Consider the following 17,410-nt stretch of genomic DNA (forward strand, 5'->3'; position numbering starts at 1 on the left):
GTCATGACGAACTCTGGGTTTGCGGCGCTCATCTCGCTTTTACAATGCATATAAATCACTTTTTCTTTTCCAGTCTAGCTGAGTCCTAGGTTGCCCCAGCCACTCTGGGCAGGAAATCAATTAGGGTGCTGAGCACACAACACAGGATCTTTTCAATAGTGGTTCTGCAGTTGGAGAACTGTCTTCGACTTAATATTTGCTTTGGCCCCTTAAGCCAAATTCAGGAAAGCCATAAACTTATATTTTTACTACTGTCTTTCCTTAAGAGAATTTTGGTAATCTAGTTCAGTATCTCCAATACATCTATTTGTCTGCATCTTCTCAATGCTTCATATTCTGCCTGAGGTTCTATTGTATTTCTTTCTCTCTGTCATTTTGTGAGGACTTGGTCCTGAAAAGCAACTGACAAACAGCCGAAATAAAATTAAAGTCCTGCAGTACCTTGCAAATCCCCTGAACCAGACAACTATGGAGTCAAGATGCTTTGAAATTAGGGATACCCCTTCAGAACAAGGCAAGAAAGAGAATACAAGGCGACCAGACAACCTTGGAATCAACATTAAATGAACTTTCTTCATTAGCACCATCACGTTCTAGTTACTACACTGCCTCCTTATTCTTCTAGGTGCTGTCTATCATGTATCCCCCAAAATTCCTAGGCCAGCATCCCTCGCTTCCCTAGCTACTCCTTAAAGAATCAAAACCACTTCCAGCAACTACTTTTTTCCTACTAAATATTTACTTAGGGACAATGAATAACCCTTTGTACTCCCTAATCTGCTACTCTGTCCCCACACTTTTTGACCCTTAACATCTTTACATTTGCCTTTCAGATGCCTTCTCCTTCTGCCAGCTTTATCACTCTGCCAAAAAAATGTCCCCCCACCTACTCAGATGTGTAAATAGGAACAGAAGGTCAGGGAGCAGTGGGTGACTAGCACCCTCTTCCCCAAACAAGCACATGTAATCCCTGCTCTGCTCCTTAGGCATACACACCCTATTCCCTGTCATTATACCCACACCATGCCATGCAGAGTTACTCTCATCACCCTGATGCTACCTTGAACATCCCCTACAAAACACACATCCCATAATGTGGGGGAAAGAGAAGTCTATATCCTCTTTCCTAATATTTTCACCAGTGTGTCCCACTATGTCGCTACACCTTGCCAGACCCAACCCTCTGGCCCACCCCACAAGGACCACATTTCTTTGGGCCTCTTTGAGAGGGAGGAGCATATTGGCCAGGGAATTACTGCTGTGAAGGGTGTCTATGGGGAATAAGATGGAAGATACACACTACTCCATGGGTAGGCAAACTAAGGCCCGGGGGGTGGATCTGGCCCAATCACCTTCTAAATCCAGCCAGCCGACGGTCCGGGAATCAGTGTGTAGGATGTGTCCTTTTAGTTAAAATGCATTTCTGGGTTATTTGTGGGGCAGAGGAATACGTTCATTCCCCCCCCCAAAAAAAATATATAGTCCAGCCCCCCACAAGGTCTGAGGGACAGTGGGCCGGCCTCCTACTGGAAAAGTTTGCTGGCCCCTGCCCTACTCCCTCCAAACATCAGGTGCCCACTCCCCACAATACCCTCCTCTCCTGCAGGCACCTTCTCTTCCGTAAAAAAACAAACGAACTCACCAGCGGGACTGGAGCCAGACTCAGACATGCTTAAGTGTTAGCGATTTCAGTGGGCCTAGTCCCACAACCTTGCACCCATTAATTTCACTGGGTCTACTCCGAGGACAACTTCGTGGGATCCAGCCCACCAACCTGAGTGGGGTTGTTGGCTCCCACCCCACGTTGCCCAGAGGTGTTCCTCCTTTACAGGTGGGCCACTTGTGCCCCAAATCAGGCGCCCCTTCCTGCCCCGTCTCCTAATTCGCCCTCAGCAGCCCCGTCCTCCTCGCACCTTTCTTCGAAGTGATCCCCATCGCACACCCCACCCGGGGCCTATTCCCCAGGCCGTCTATCTCCCACTGACCCCGGGGATCACGCCTCCCCACCTCCAAGGAATCCCCTCAGACCCCGCTTCGCCTTCCCTTCCCGGGCGGCTCACCCAAACGCAGAGGCTGTCGGAGAGCAAGTAATAGGCGACGTCCAGGGCGGCCGGCCCGGCCCGCGGCGACAGGTCGCCCTCCTCTCCTTCTCCTCCTCCTTCTCCTCCGGTCTCCTGCTGCAGCCGCACCCCGGGGGGCTCTTCCGTGTGCTCGGCGGCCTGGCTGAGGGCGCGGTAGGCGCTGAGGCTGCTGCCCAGCAAGGCCAGGGCGCTGAGCGCCGTGTAAGTGCGCAAGCTGGGCCAAGGGAAGCGCTCCAAGAAGAGCAGCGGCATCGCGGAGGCCTGGCGGGCTCCAGCCCGGGCTCGCTAGCGCGGTCCGTGGGGTCTCCCGGCAACGGCCTAGCGCCCGCAGGGAGAGGCCTACTCCCGCTGACTCCGGCCCACACGCACGGAACTCGGGAGCGAAAGCCGCGCAGTCGCCCGCCCGCCCGCTGCTGGCCGCCCCGGGGCCTCTTCCCGAGCGAATGAGCGCCTCCCTCAGGAGCCCGCCCGCTCCGTCGCGGCAGCGGAGCGAATCCGGCCCACTGACGCGGAGGCGGAGGCCTCTCCGGTCAGGGGCGAGGGAGACGCTCGGCTTCGGACTGCGAGAGAAGGCGGCCGGCGCTGACTTCGGGGTGGAGGACGGGACAGGCCGCCCAGCTGAGCCTTCCCCTGCCAGGCAGTGACCGGCGGGCGCGGAAATATGGAAGGGGAAATACAGAAAGGGGACGGACAGAGGGAAAGGTGGGTGGATGTGGGGGAACAGGCCGCGCGGGGCGGGTTTCTTGTCGGGATACGCTGACATATCTAACACAACACACCCCCTACATATATTTTAGACACCTAGACACGCTTCATTATTATCATCAGGCATAATCTATGCCAAAAGTTATACTTCTAATTAAAGTACATTAATTATATATGCAAATGCATGCTGGGTGTATAATGCTTAGTTTGAATGTTTAAAATACAGCTTTTGATTTTAACATTGTAACCTTGTTAGTGTCTTGTAAACATGAAGAGCAGGCAAATTTAAATAAATATATTGTTTGTGAGACATGGGTTTGTATGTAAATATTCAAACACATTTCTTGCAAACAGTTCAGAATAGTCCAATTTTCTCTGCCCATCTTATTGAAATATAGTGCATACCTGTTGACCGATAGTTAGGTTTTTTTAAATTGAGGTTTCTTTCTTTCTATTGCCAACTAATCCCCTGCCTTGTAACACAATCTTTTACATTTCCAGTCCTTTGTAAAACTCCCCTGCCTCATCAGGACAGATGAAAATATGGGTTTTAAAAAAAATAAAAAATAGCAGGCACCAATAGAGAGGTGGTTGTCTAATATTAATGGGGAAGGAATTCCAAAGGGCTGGTGCTTCCACCTTGAAGAAGCAATTCCTTGCAAGTGCAGAACGATTGTAAAAGAGTCAGTTGTGCAGATCAAAGTTGAGTGGGTACAGTACTTAACGGTACCTCCTGGAAGATATCATCATGCACATCTTCCATCTGTTGACATCAGGGTTGGAGCCCTCTGCAAGCTTTATGAATAATAAAATTCCCATAGCATGGACACATTTTGCATATTTCAGTTCCGCCCCCGCCCCCACATTTTTTAAATACTGTCTGTCAAAAGAACTTGCATCAGTGTACGCCACAGTTGCGACGAGAATTTTAATGGCCCAAAAATGGAAGTTACAGGAGGTACCTACAATTGTGGAGTGGCAGGCGAAGATGATGGACTTTGCAGAATTGGCCAGACCGACCTGCAGGATTCGAGACCAGGACGATCAAAAATTTTGAAGGGATTGGAGTAAATTTATTGTATATTTGAATAACAATTGCAAAAATTTGAAGACACTAGCAAGATTGAAATAAATCCTACAATGTGGACAATGGAAGTTAAAGAACTAAATTGTGAGACAGGACTTGAAAGTGGAAAACCTGCTGAAGGGAAGGAGGGGAGTCATGTGCTCGGCAGAGCAAAAGGTTTTTGTGTTATTGTATTATCAAAAATATTGTTTAAGGAGGGAAATAATAAAAATATACTTTTTAAAAAAGAACTTGTGTGGGTATGGACTATTTATTATTACAGTTACATCCCACACTCCCTCAATAAAGCATCTAAAACAAATTTAAGAACTTCTGTAACCAATTCATGTGTCTGGATTGTCCCACCAAAACAGAAAGGTTTTTCTGATCCCTCCCCTCACAAGTCTTGTGTTGTAGATCTGTATTTGTTTATAAACAGCAAATAGCAAACACTATCATAGGACCTAATTACGTCAGCCGCAATGTTACGAGTTTGTTTGCCTGCTCATCTCCCAATGTGGAGGCCAATCTCCTTGCAAGAGAGGGGTTATTGTTTTTGTTTTGTTACTATGTTATGTATTCTGGTGTTTGTGTATTGTAAAATTTCCTGTGGTGCTTGGATGAAAGGTGGTATAGATATTTAATAGATAAATCAATAAATTAAATTAATAAAATGGACAATACTGTATCCAGAAACTAGCAGAACGGGTGGGGCCCAACTTTGAGGTGGTTGAGACCAGCAGCGTAGTGGCATTTGCCAGCACCCAGAACAGGTGCACACGTGCCAGGTGCTGCTGGAGTGACCCCACCGGAGCAAAGCAGGGCTGTGTTGAGCCGCCTGCCCACACAGTGGGGAGCCCAGCCAGTCAACACAGCCCTTAGGGGGTGGAGAGGAGCGCCAGGCTGTGCTGGGCTTGCCTGCATGGGGGCACCTGCTTCATGCCACCTCAAAAATTGTGCACCTGGGGCCCTGGCACCCCTCACACTACGCCCCTTTGGGACAACCAGCATGTCAATCAGCTATTCTCAGCACAACCTCACATGACTGACTAGTGCAGAGCTTTCCAAATCAGAGTTATTCCTCTTCCTGATAAGAGTAGCAAGCAAACTAAAACTGGGAACTTTTATGTGACAAGGCAGCATCACCTGAAACACTGCCCTTTTATTGTTCAGACACTTCCTTGCTAGCCTAGCTTAGTTCCCTCCTTCAGGCTGCACTGAGTGATAGAACAAGTTATCAATTCCCTCCATCTGTTTCAAGACCTGCTGTCAATCTGAGTCCCAACACCTGCTATGTTTCCTGTGCACAAAAGACCTTGCTTTTAGTTAGTTAACAAGTGGCCTATATTTCCAAAGGTATATTTAGATGGATTAAGATAGTACTCTTTCATTCTCACATGCAATGCTGTGGAATCAATCAGTGGGCAGGTATCTCTCATCAAGTCCCATTGGGAAAAAGAACACACAAAAACAGAAAGGAGATCATTTTGTTTTAATGTTATTTTTAAAAAAAGTCAAGTGACTATTACAACATAGGTGATTAAAATGCAAATACACTCATCATTCCACTATCTAAACAGTCAAGATTCACTTTCCTATTCAGATGGTAGAGAGTTTGGGGAAGGGGGAGACATAAAAAAAAAATCTTTGTGTCAGGTTCTCTCTTCTACATTTTAAAGCTGTTCTCACAGAGACGGCTTCTACCACATACTTCGGGAATTCAGTTGTAAATAAAATTGAACCTGGCAGAGGAGAAAAAGAAGTAATGATTACTCACACTGAAGAACATGAACTACACACATTTTTTCTTAATCGGCTAGATAACAGATCTGCTTTCTATAAATTGCAAAAGATGCACCAGCAGGTTTTAGGTACACACTTGGATCACTGGCCCGAGGACCTCCTGCAATGGTAGGCAACCTCTGGCCCATGGATTTTACTAGGCTTTCCAGGACTCCCCATTTGGACCCAGAGGTCATTTTGGTCAAATCACATCCACCTGTCCATCATGTGACATCAATCCCAGTTACCTTGGCAAATTAAGAGCAATTGGTTGGTATGCAAGCCACTGCTTGGGAATTGCTCTCTTGACATGAAGCAGGCATTTTATTAAATAAAATACTGACCTGCTTTTGAATTTGCTGGAGTTGCTGCTTATAACGATGTTGCTAAGAGCCTGAAATGCCACCCACCTTTGACTCACAGCATGCAGAAGCTCTTCACCTGGCTGAACAATCTCAAGGGGTGCAGAAAGGAAAAGGAAGCCCACCTCCACACCCCCTGCCACATCCAGTGGGGAACTTGATTTTCTGTTTGATCATAGCTTTGTTGAGGTGTTGGTGGTTGTGTGTGTGCTTTGCTCCCCACACCTTTTCCCACTGTGTTGATTTCCAATATGTTTGAAGATGGATGGCATGGGGACAAGTGGTTTTGCTTTATTTGGGTTTTTGCCGCACCTACTGTTGGAATGTGCACCCTGGAAGTTTTAATCCAAGCCATGGGCTGATGGTTTTTTCTTTTTTCTACTCTACTGAGCCTAGCATTGCCCTAAATAAGGGTAGCCAATGTGGTGCTCTCCAGACTACAAATCCCAGCCTCAGCTAACATGACTCCCTCAGGGATGACAGGAATTATAGTCCAAAATCTCGAAGGGACCACATTTACTCCTGCTCTACATGCACCCAGACAGTGCTTGCTAGAACTTTAGGTTTCTAAGAACACAGCTTGAAAAACAGCCAGCCAGCACACAATACATCAATTGGAAGCCCAGCAAGCAAGCAAGGTTCAAGAAAGTACATCAAGGCTGATTCCCCCGAGGTAATGTACTCATATGATAAGGCAGGCAATGACTATAGCAACAGAAGGAAATTTTTGTAGGGTGCCTTCTGTTGGCTTTTGATAAGCAAGGAAAAGTGAAAGGGAACATATAAGGAATGTGAAGTACTGTTTGTAATTCAAAATAATTTAAAGTACTCTGCTGAATGATATGATGTAAATACAGTGTCTTGAATCCTAAGATAAATTAAGGAAGTTTGTAGAATTTCCTCCTGGCAACCCAACATACATTTTCAGGAGGCCCAACCCATCAGGGGCACCTTTCAGGCAGCTGTAGGGAGGGTGGAAACCTTCCTTTTGTGGTTTTCCTTAAGTCAATTTATCCTATGATCCAGGCCAATGTGGATACATAAGCACAACAATCCTCAGAGCACTCAGTCAGCTATTCCCTACAGAAGCAAGTGAAAGAGCTAAAGAAAGCTTTTCTGTAGTAGCTGCAGCAGTATGAAACCACAACATGGAAACTCACAGCATACTCTACCTGCTCAAAAGCTGGGGGAGGCTTGAAATGATAGGCCCATAACCTGGTGCATTGTCATAGAGCTCAAACAACGGAGCAGCTACCAGCTTGTAATTTTTGGGGACCGCAAACAAAGCTAGAACAAATCAAGAGAGATGAAATCAAATAAAAATCTGCTTCAAGCAAGGACAAGACAAATATTGAGTGAAGTTTAGTTTTCTTAATTCCTAGATTGCATCATATGCAGAATAGTAATATTTAGAACTTTGGTTTGTACAGTCTGAATATACAGATACCATGCCTGGCATGAGGACTCCTCAGGCACAACTCACAAATTGAAAGCAACTTGGAATGAGTCATAAAAACCTAAGGCCACATCCATCCACATTTAAGCAATTTTAAGTGAAACTGTGTACAGAAAAGATGTGAAGAAATGCTACCTCCCACAATAAAATCCATCATACTGTAACGCACTAATAATAATAATAATAATAATAATAATAATAATAATAATAGCTTTATTATTTATACCCCACCCATCTGGCTGGGTTTCCACAGCCACTCTGGGCGGCTCACAACATATATCAGAACATACTAAAACATCAAACATTAAAAACTTCCCGATACAGAGCTGCCTTCAGATGTCTTCTAAAAGTCAGATAGCTGTTTATTCCCTTGACATCTGATGGGAGGGCGTTCCACAGGGAGGGCGCCACTACCAAGAAGGCCCTCTGCCTGGTTCCCTGTAACCTCGCTTCTCACAACAACTCTGGCTTGTTTCATCCACGGCACAGGAGTGGGGGAGGAGCACCAGTGGAGCTGTTGAGCAGCATATAAGCCACTACCGTAGAAATAAGTTTTCGGAATTCTCTTTAAGTTTTGATAGTACAAATGACCTTGCCCAGGATTTTGTTGCCATCTCTCAATAAAACCTATATGAAAACCTATATGAAAATTAAAGATGTGACAGAATGCCTACCCTTTTCTTGAAGCTGAACCAAAAAGAGCTTCTTGTGCTCTTTTGGTTTCGTAATGTGAGCTGGAATATATGGATACTGTGGGAAACAATAAAAAATAATGATTAGTTCGTATCTGTGTGCAGCTTTCCTGAAATTAAAGTACTTAACATGTTATGAGAGTTCATGGGGTTGAACCAGGACAGTTAGAATCTAGTTGCTTTGAATCATATCCACAGCCAGAGCACTTCAGTTATATTCCAAATATATTTCAAATGCAAAATATAGGTAGATTCTAACACAGGCCAAGGGCCAAACTAGACATGATGTCAATTGCTTTTTTTAAAAGTCAGATTCAAAACACTTGCTTTCAAATTCTAGGTTGCAAATTCTAGAAATGTGCTTGTTTCTATACCACCTATATATAAAACTAAATCACTTACAGCTAAAGAAAAATATATTACAAAAATGTACACTAATAATACCAGTTACTAAAGATTGCAATAAACAGTACAGGTGCAATAAAGCATTACAATGTGCAAAACAACAGGCTCCATCTTTAACAAATTAGGTAAAGCCGGGGGGGGGGGCAGGGATGAGGTATTCAAAAGATTTCTAAATCTAGTAAGCAGTGATGCTTCCTGTATGGCAGGGTGAAGACTGTTTTAGAGAACTGAAGTGACAGCAGAAAATGCACCTTTGTGGGTCCCCACCCTGGTCTGCAATATGAGGTGCCACTGATACGAGTTCCCCGGGTGATCTGCCAGGACTCCATGGGGGCTAGCAGTCTTTCACAGGTTCAAAGCTGTTCAGGGTTTGGCATCGAAATTTCACATAGCTACAGTTTGTGCGTTAAAAAAAGTTAAGGCTCTGTGGTAAAATAAGGGCCAGGACTAAAAGGCTGTATGCGTGAACATGCACACAGCAGGTCATTTTCAGTTCCATGTCCTGCAGCAGAATGCAATGCTGCTAGCCAGGGAAAATGGGACAGGGAGAATCAGCAACCTTTCCATGCAAGGACAGAAGTGGCACCAACATTGGACACAACACTTATATTTCTATGTTGTAATTTCAGAACAGCATAATCAATCAAGTTGATGGGGAAAAAAACCTCTAGTATGAATTCACAAACCAAATATTTGAACGAAAAGGCAAATGTCTGCAGAAAAGAGGAAGCATACAACATTGGCTGTTTGACTATCAACACCCTGAGGAGAGAACAGCTGAGGCAGCCTCTTCTCCCACATTCCCTGGGGCTGCTTAATAAAGGCCTGCATACCCTGAAGGAAGGCAAAAGAAAGAAAATTCAAGGGCAAGTGCCATCTGCTCCTGAAAAGGCCATCAGTTGTTCTGGGAGGAGAATGCCATTGCTCCTTATTTAATGCACTTTTTTTTGGTTTTGTATTTCAAAACATCTCATCCTATTCAAAGAAACTATGCTGCTCCTCAGTGACTTAATTCTATTTCTGTGACTTACAGAAGCCTGAGCCTGCCAGTCTTCTACCAGAGGTAGAGTCACGCAGTAGGATGATTAATTAGTTCTTGGGAGGGGTTTTGTGGTAAGCTCAAAAAATAAATCAAATGAAAATGCTAGTGGCAACTTCAATTCTCACCTGTGGGGGCTCAAAATTCGGTCGCCACCAGTTACCAATGCAGTCATCAATGACCCAGTCTTGCTGCACTCCATCCTGCCGACCCAGGATCTGCCAAAATAGAAATGCAAGGAAAATGCTCTATGCCAGTGCTTCACAATAGCAGAATGTCATATATTAAGAATGCTAGCCGAACAGTATAGTCTAAATTCTTAAATTTATTTAATCAATATAGAAGTGCAAACAAATACTGTTAATTGAATGACCTGATCCATTTACAGTTATACCTCGGGTTACAGATGCTTCAGGTTGCGTTTTTTCGGGTTACGGTCCGCCGAAACCCGGAAGTACTGGAACGGGTTACTTCCAGGTTTCGGTGGTTGCACATGCGCAGAAGTGCTAAATCACGCCTTGTGGACGCGCAGAAGCACTGAATCACAGCCCGCGTGTGTGCAGACGTGCTACTGCAGGTTGTGAACGCTGTGGGTTGCGATCGTGCATCCCACACAGATCACGTTCGCAACCCGAGCATGCACTGTATAACATAAAGCCATGGCTTATTAAACTATGATTTAAGTCATAGTTTGTTTGATCATCCAAACCCTGCCCAGTGGTTTAACTACTATTTTGTTTTTTGTCAAACCACAATTGTTGTTTGCTTATTGTCAGGGGCTCAGGAGCAGAGGCAAAGGAAAGAGAGGAAATGGAGAGCGAAGGGGAAGAATCCGAGGGGAGCGTGGGAGAAGAGGACAGTGGCTCGAGGGATTCCATGAGCCTCTCCAGCGAATCAGAAGATTCACAGAAGGGGGCGCCAGTGGCCAGGGGTAGGGGGTTCCCAAGGGGAACGCCCCAGGAGCAAGGGGGCAGCAGGGACTCCCAGAGCAGTAGTTGGAAATCAGGACCAGCTTCCCCACCAGAGCAGAGTGGGGGGGAAGAGTCCCAAGTATCGGGGCCAGTGTATTCCCCACCAGGGAGAGAAGACAAGGCAGGGCTGACCACGCCTCCATCGGAGTGTCGGACAACGGAGGGGAGGTCAGATCCGGCCAGTATCACGGAAGAGGGAAGCAGTGACAGAAGTAGTGTAACGGTTAGGAGAAAGGTCACTGGGTTGGCACGAGAGGCAAGTTCAAATGTACAGGAGCGCGGGACAGCAGAGAATGAGGATTGGGAACCGGGTACTAAAGCCCGCCGGAGGCAGGGGGAGGAGCTAAGCGACTCAGCGTCGGAAGAGTCCAGAAAGGGCAATGCCCCAGCGGGCAGGAGGACCCAGAGGAGGAGAGAGCAGCGGAAAAGGTGGAGCAGGGCTAGGATCTTAAACTGGCGTCAGAGGGGAGGAGACTCAGACGGGACTTCGCCGATCTAGGGTTTAAGACGTAGGGCTGCACGCTGTGGCTTTGAAATGGAAACTGAACTTCAATAAAGACTTTTGTACATTACTACAGCCTAGCGTTGGTCCTCTGTGAGCTGGGACCTAGAGGCAGCTCTGACACTTATGAACTTTGGTTTGTTTTAGCATTATGTGAGAACCTAGCCCCCTTCCTTACCTATGGCTTCTTTGACCACCCCGACCTCAGACACTCATCAAGCAACAAAGGAACAAGGGTGGAAAACAAAACAAGCTTGGAGGAGCAAGCTGTTTAAAAAATAGTCTGTGGGACAACTCATGGTTAATCTATGGTTTCATTAAACAAACCATGATTTAGCATTACATGCAAACCAGGCCATTAATTTACAGTGTATCATTTACAGTATGACGCTATGAAAACACTATTTATAAAGTGGTGTATTTAAAAAAAAAGTAATAGGTTTCGATTAACTTTTTCACTAGTTCACAAAAGAGTAAGTACAGAAATATAAGCAATGGTGCTGTTACTTAAAAGATTGTTGGACTAAGAAAAAGTATAATAAACTAGGATAACCATACTTTGTTTACAGAACATTATGCAACAAATATTTCTCCCCAACAACTGGTATCCAAAGGTATAGTCCCTCTTTAAGTGGATATTCTCAAGAACTGTACAACGACCTTGCTTAGGCAGATTAAGGATTCATATGGTAGAGTAGCCTGCTCATAACAATGGCCAAGTATTGCTTTTGAGAAGCTCACTAGCTTAGCTTCACCTGTGTCTCCTGCAACACTTGGCATTCATCTGCTTCTCTTTATGTAATGGAATCTGAAATGACTTTTGGACCAGGGAGTGAGATGGGGAGAGAAGAGAAGGAAGTTAAGAAAGACAAAGTGGCATTAAAGGAGCAAATCTGCAGCTGCTGCCACATTTTCCTGCATGCACCTTCCCAGCATTGGTCAATGCCAAGTACATGAGCTCCTGTCTCCTAACCCTCCCACTCCCTTCCCAGTATCAACTGATACTGCTGAGTATGCAAATCTCTATCAAAGGGTGCAAAATTTTCAATATAGCTGGTGCCCAGCATGCAAACCTCCACTGTCCAATGCCACCCCCGCCCCATGGGAATACTAAGACAGTTTATATGCTGTCTTTCCATTCCAAAAAAAACCACAGTTAAGTGGTTTGTATAACTAAAATAATAAACATGCTGAGCATCAGCTGTGCAGGAAAGGTGGAGGCAGATGAAGCTCACACACAGTGAAGGGAAGAGAGAGCTGAATGAAAAGAATCCAAAACAAAACATAGTTAAGGAAAATGCAACTAGCACCCAGTGTTCTAAGGAGAAAGACAGTGAGCTGAGAGGCATGGAGCTGTCATGACCCACTTCTTCAGGAGGTGAAACTGATGACTCTGAGTCAGAAACGGAATTGCATCAAAGGTCAGACCCAGGTGAGCACATTAGTCTGAAGAATATTCCATTGTCATCCATTACAGAAGTCTCTGTTACAGAAGCCCCAGAGCCTTCCCTGCTTCACGTATGGAGAAGGCTGGGCCCCTTTAACTGAAGAGGCACTTTTCAGTAAACACAGAGTTTACAACTAAGATAGAATTAGTGCTCCTATGTAAGGATCAGTCAAAAGAAGCAATAGATGTTTGCACCTTACCCAAAGCCTAAACTCTACACAAGCCTCAGATGAGGCCAGCACCGGTACCAAATACTGGGAAAGAGAGGCGCTGGGTGCCTTACAAGCTTGCTGAAAAGAACAGGAGATGAAATATTAATATGACATGATGTTCTGCTTGGCAAGGTGATTTGACAGGTGAGCAGCTCTGACCACCAGTCAAATTTGGCTCTCCATGAGTGGGGAGAGAAGGATCTTGCCAGCTAGCTAGAAAAGGTTCGCCACAGCTGCCTTAGAGTGAAGGTCTCTTAACTTTCATATGGAAAACCAGAAAAACTCAGAACTCAAATACATACTCACTGGACTTTTTCATGGATTGGCAAAACTGCAAACATACTTCCGCACCTAAGAGTTTATTAAAAATTAAGGTGTTTTAATTCCTGAATTTACCTTACAGGTGTGTTGAACGCTATTCACCTTTGTTCATGTCAATGCAACCATAAAAGGCTTATTGTTATCCATCCTAAAGCCTCAGGATAAAAATGCAAATAATTGTGACATCTACCTCTGTCATTAAACGTTTGAGACCTTCTACCTCATCTTCTCCCGGATTAAGTTCACCACCTGGCCTGTGGAAAAGAAATTCATGATAAAGGATGTGTTTTAGGTACAGTCATAATTAAAATATTTTTTAAAGTAACACTGCAGTAAATGTCCAAAAACCTGTTTTGAGAATGTTTTACTACCTCAGCCAAATTTCACCTTCTCTGGATAGGAAAATGTGTCGAAGCAAATCTGGACCAGGTCCCGTCCCCCCATTAAGTCCTATTAGATATATATTATTTAATACAACACAAACCATTGGTAAAAATCAATAGATTCAATGGGACATTTTATGTCCCGGACTCTTTATTTGTTTACATAAAGAAAACTGCCAATGGTTAAGCAGCTTAAATTTGGGGACTTTGTTTTTTTAATTTACATACCGCCATTCATCTGAGGTTCCCAAAACAGTATAAAAACACAAAAATACAAAACATAATAACAAACAAAACAATGATGCCCACTTTAAAAGGCCATAGATTGTTTAATTAGTCAAAGCTCTGGGAGAAGAGGAATGTTTTCACCTGGTGCCTAAATATATGTAATGAAAGTGCCACGGGGGCCTCCCTGGGGAGAGCATTCCACAAGGGAGGGGCCACTGCAGAAAAGGCCTGTTCTCGTGTTGGCACTATCCAGGCTTCTTGTAGAAGGGCCATAGCTCTGCTCTGTTGCAGGGTCAGCTAATATGAGGAGAGACAGTCCTTGAGGTATTGTAGTTTACTACTGTGGAGGTGACAATATCCTAGAAGAACTATGGTGTTGCTTTACTTCTGTGCAAATTCTGCAATCAAAAAATGGACCCAGAGATTTTGTTCCAGAATTAGTTAGCTGAGGGCATTAGAAATGGCTTACCTATTAACTTCAGAAACTTGTGAAACTATTCCCAAGAATTTAGACTAGCTAATGCTGCAAAGAGATTAGAAGAGTCATGTGTGGTGCAGTAGGATACCATCACCTTTTAGTTTTCTAACAGAAGCAGGAGGAAGGTAATGAGCAATATTCAGAAAGGACAGATGAAAAAACGCAGCATTTTGTTTATTTCAACCATTTATATACTGCTTTACATTGTAATTTGTAGAGGGAATAAAGCTGAAGTAACCCAAATTACCTGAAAGCCCCACTGGAGTTGACTACTTGACCAACAACAATCTATTTAAAATGGAAGACCATGGTCTGTAGCTAAGTATTACTCAGACAGACCCATTGAAATCAATGGACCTCAGTTAGGTATGATTTACCCTCTTCAGATTTCCCCAGTAGGCTGCAGTCTAAAGCTACTATTATGGCCAGCTACAAACACAGTTAGTTGCCTAAACTGTGTGTGAACTCCCCAGAACAGGAACTGGGAATCAGCATGCTACAGAAAATACACAGGAATAGTGGCTACATTTTTGTATCAGTTTGGACTGTATTTGGCTATCTAGGCTAGTACTGTCTACTCTGACTAGCAGTAGCTCTCCAGGGTCTCAGGTAGAATTCTACTTATTACCTGAGCCTTTTAAGGATCTGGCAAAGTTGCTTTTTACATTCCTCCATATTTACTTGAAACAATGATACTTTGTTTTTCCGGTTGAAACACTTGAGGTGGTTCACAATTTAAGAAACATTATGTACAAACAAAGAGAAATGCAAGAAAAATAAGCAAGTTCTAGATAGGAGCAACTCTTTCAAACCCTAACAATAAGGAGAAATGGTACTGTAGAAAGCAGTTCTGGGAGGGTAGGAGCCAAGGAACATTGGTTGCAACACAAGGCTGAAGGACAGACTTTACTTTCTCACCTCTCCCTGATAGAATGGAAGGGGGAGAGTGGTGCTTCCCAGGCCCAGCTGCTTCTCCACTCCAAATTCCCCCTCCACAGTAATGGACCAGGGCTCTCAAATTGCAGTGGTGTTCTGTGCAACGCTAAAATCCCACACACACCCGTCTCTCACTCAGTTTTACAGCATTGTTATGGCGCTCGCTGCAGTGCAGCCACACTGGTTGAGCTACCCTAAAGCTGCCTTTGCCCTCCATGTACAAGTCATTTACTTTCTCTGTGGCGCTTCAAACATGTATCATTACACATTGCTTGGTTTGGTAAAGCTCACTTACAGTTTGAAGAAAGTTGTGCCCAACTGCAAAAGCAACACATGAGGCAGCCTGTGTTCGTGCACAATGAGGACCCCCTCGACAGTCCGCCTCATTCCAATCTTGTCAAATTCTTCCCTCATGCGCTGGAACCGGGCAGCCACTGAACTGTCCTTTTCATATAGGGGTTCCTTGGTCCCAAAAGTGTAATTTGTGAGTGGATACCTAAAAGGAATTGCACCTTAAATACAGTATTTTAATGCAAACTGACAATCTAGTTCAAACATTGAACACAGAGCACGGTATGGCCAGTGACTGTGAGCTGTATTACACGGTCCGTTTCCACTGTATGCTTTGGAGCTGCAGCCCCCCATGCACAAAACAACGTGCACAAAACAGACAGTTGCCCTGCACTGAACCAAGACAGTTGCTGCATCTAGCTCAGTCTAGTCTACAAAATGACTGGCATCACCTCTACAGGGTTTCAGACAGGGGATCTACTCCGGCTGGCAGTGGTTCTCTGGGGTTTCAGTGAAGAGTATTTCGCAGCCCTACCTGGAGTCATACATTTAATATATTTTCTGTCCGTCCGTCCCCCCCACCTTACGTATCGGCTGGAGGTCAAGATCTTTTTCCTCCTGTCTTGCACTTACTGAAATATATACAGTATTCAAATGACAATGCCACATATAGAGTCAATGTAAAAGGAAATCATTGGGTCTATTTTCTTACTCAGTTGCTTATATTTGTAATTTTATGTTGCTAGAAGTTTACAAAAAGCTCCTTAGCTGGCACAGGGGATCCAGACTGCCTTCCCCCGCCCCATACGATTTTACTACTGAAAATCCCCCAAGTGATACATGCAGAAAAGAAATGCATCAGTAAACAGATACACATCCTTTAATAAAAAGGGGTGGGGGTGGGGAGAGAATGTGGTCTGCAAGCTGCAAAACCCTTTGGGTGGAGGCAGATTAAGGTGTCCCTGAGAGCGGAAGTTTGGGCGACTGAGGAACCTAGGGATCTACATTAAAGCAAAGTCAGACCTCATCTAGTTCACGGTCGCCTATACTGTTTGGCAGCGACTCTCCAGGGTTCCCAGGCAGCAAGTATTCCCAGTCCGACATGCAACGGCAAACAGCTACTCTACCGTTGAACAACGACACATGCACAAAGGAACCAGGTGCCGATAATAACCAAGCGCAGGGAAACCGCGCGAATCATGCACGTGTGAATGGGACCTCGACTTTTTTTTTATCGCGCGTGGAGGGGAGCAAGACAAAGTGCTGGGAAACGACGAAAGGGAGAGGATGCTGGGGGGGGGGGACAACCCTATTATAGTAAAGACGCGGGAGAAAGGGGCGGAGGAGGCGTGGCGCTGTGGCTCTCCGCTGCTCATGGGAAGGGAGGAAGGAGGGGGGACACCGAGCGCCACTCACAGGTTGATGGTCCGCTCGAGCGTGAGGGGTTTGCTTTGCTGGATGTATTTGTTACCGAACTGGTTGACCCCACGGGGCCAGCCGGTCTGGGAGCGGTTGGGCGGCACGACGGACATGGCGAAAGCGGAAAGCGGCTCAGAAGGCCACGAGCATTCCCCGGCCGCACTGAACCTCCGCTCCGTCCCGCACACCGCTCGCCGCACACCCGCCGAATCCCACACCGGAACCAGTAGGCCACACTTCCGGGAACCATAGAGACGAAGGTGGAATGAAGCCGAGTCCGCCCATCTGTGTCAAACGGTCCTGAGGAAACCGTACCGGCCCCTCTGGGCGGGCCTGAGTACCATAGAGAAAGCAAACATGACTCGAGAGCGAATGAGAAACGCCACAGCCAATGAAAACATCCCGCGGCAGCCCCGCCTCTCAACTAACCATCCTAGCAGTTGGTTAGGTGACTCTATAGATAGAGTGCGTAAGAGTACGTATCCTATCTCTGCGTGGTTTTCTTCACCCTTTCTTGCTCGTTCGCGCTCATTCCCGCTCTCGCCTCGCGCCCACCGCTACAATTGGCTAGACCAGGAATAAGGCCCGCCTTTAAGCGTGAAGTATGACGGGAGACGTAGTTTCTTGCGTAGTG

The 17,410-nt window shown here is 45.4% G+C and overlaps 2 protein-coding genes and 1 long non-coding RNA gene across 4 annotated transcripts in view; 1 reads left to right on the forward strand and 2 right to left on the reverse strand.

The window, feature by feature from the left end:
* Positions 1–4,095, reverse strand: part of AMFR (autocrine motility factor receptor) — a 29,785-nt gene extending 25,690 nt beyond the window's left edge. Inside the window, exon 1 of the mRNA XM_083749924.1 lies at positions 2,061–4,095. Within this exon, the coding sequence (XP_083606050.1) occupies positions 2,061–2,333 (273 nt within the window). The 5' untranslated portion in view covers positions 2,334–4,095. The remainder of the gene's footprint in view (positions 1–2,060) is intronic.
* Positions 4,096–5,329: 1,234 nt separating this feature from the next.
* On the reverse strand, positions 5,330–17,021 carry NUDT21 (nudix hydrolase 21). Of its 2 annotated transcripts, none has more exons than XM_083749999.1 (7): positions 16,774–17,021; positions 15,362–15,562; positions 13,232–13,295; positions 9,717–9,806; positions 8,127–8,202; positions 7,157–7,283; positions 5,330–5,594 (listed from the first exon to the last, which is right to left on the reverse strand). In XM_083749999.1, the coding sequence occupies exons 1-6, from the start codon at positions 16,887–16,889 to the stop codon at positions 7,165–7,167; spliced, it is 666 nt and encodes a 221-aa protein (XP_083606125.1). In that variant the 5' UTR covers positions 16,890–17,021; the 3' UTR covers positions 5,330–5,594; positions 7,157–7,164. The 2 variants fall into 2 exon arrangements, with proteins under 2 accessions (XP_083606125.1, XP_083606124.1); XM_083749998.1 differs by having other exon boundaries at positions 7,169–7,283; positions 16,774–16,908.
* LOC310849623 lies at positions 9,813–11,605 on the forward strand. The gene is made up of 2 exons (XR_014567001.1): positions 9,813–10,345; positions 11,177–11,605. It is a non-coding gene; the product is annotated as an uncharacterized lncRNA (long non-coding RNA).
* Positions 17,022–17,410: the final 389 nt, after the last annotated feature.

This window comes from Podarcis gaigeae (assembly GCF_964106915.1).
Source record: "Podarcis gaigeae genome assembly, chromosome: 8".
NCBI lineage: Eukaryota > Metazoa > Chordata > Lepidosauria > Squamata > Lacertidae > Podarcis > Podarcis gaigeae.

Coding starts and splice junctions, on each gene's coding strand:
- NUDT21 (XM_083749998.1), bottom strand. CDS start 16,889: ATGTCCGTCGTGCCGCCCAACCGCTCCCAGACCGGCTGGCCCCGTGGG. Junction 15,563..16,773: donor CTCGAGCGGACCATCAACCT/GTGAGTGGCGCT, acceptor AATTCCTTTTAG/GTATCCACTCACAAATTACA. Junction 5,595..7,168: donor CTCCCCCAGCTTTTGAGCAG/GTAGAGTATGCT, acceptor CTCCTCTGCCAG/GTTCAATTTTATTTACAACT.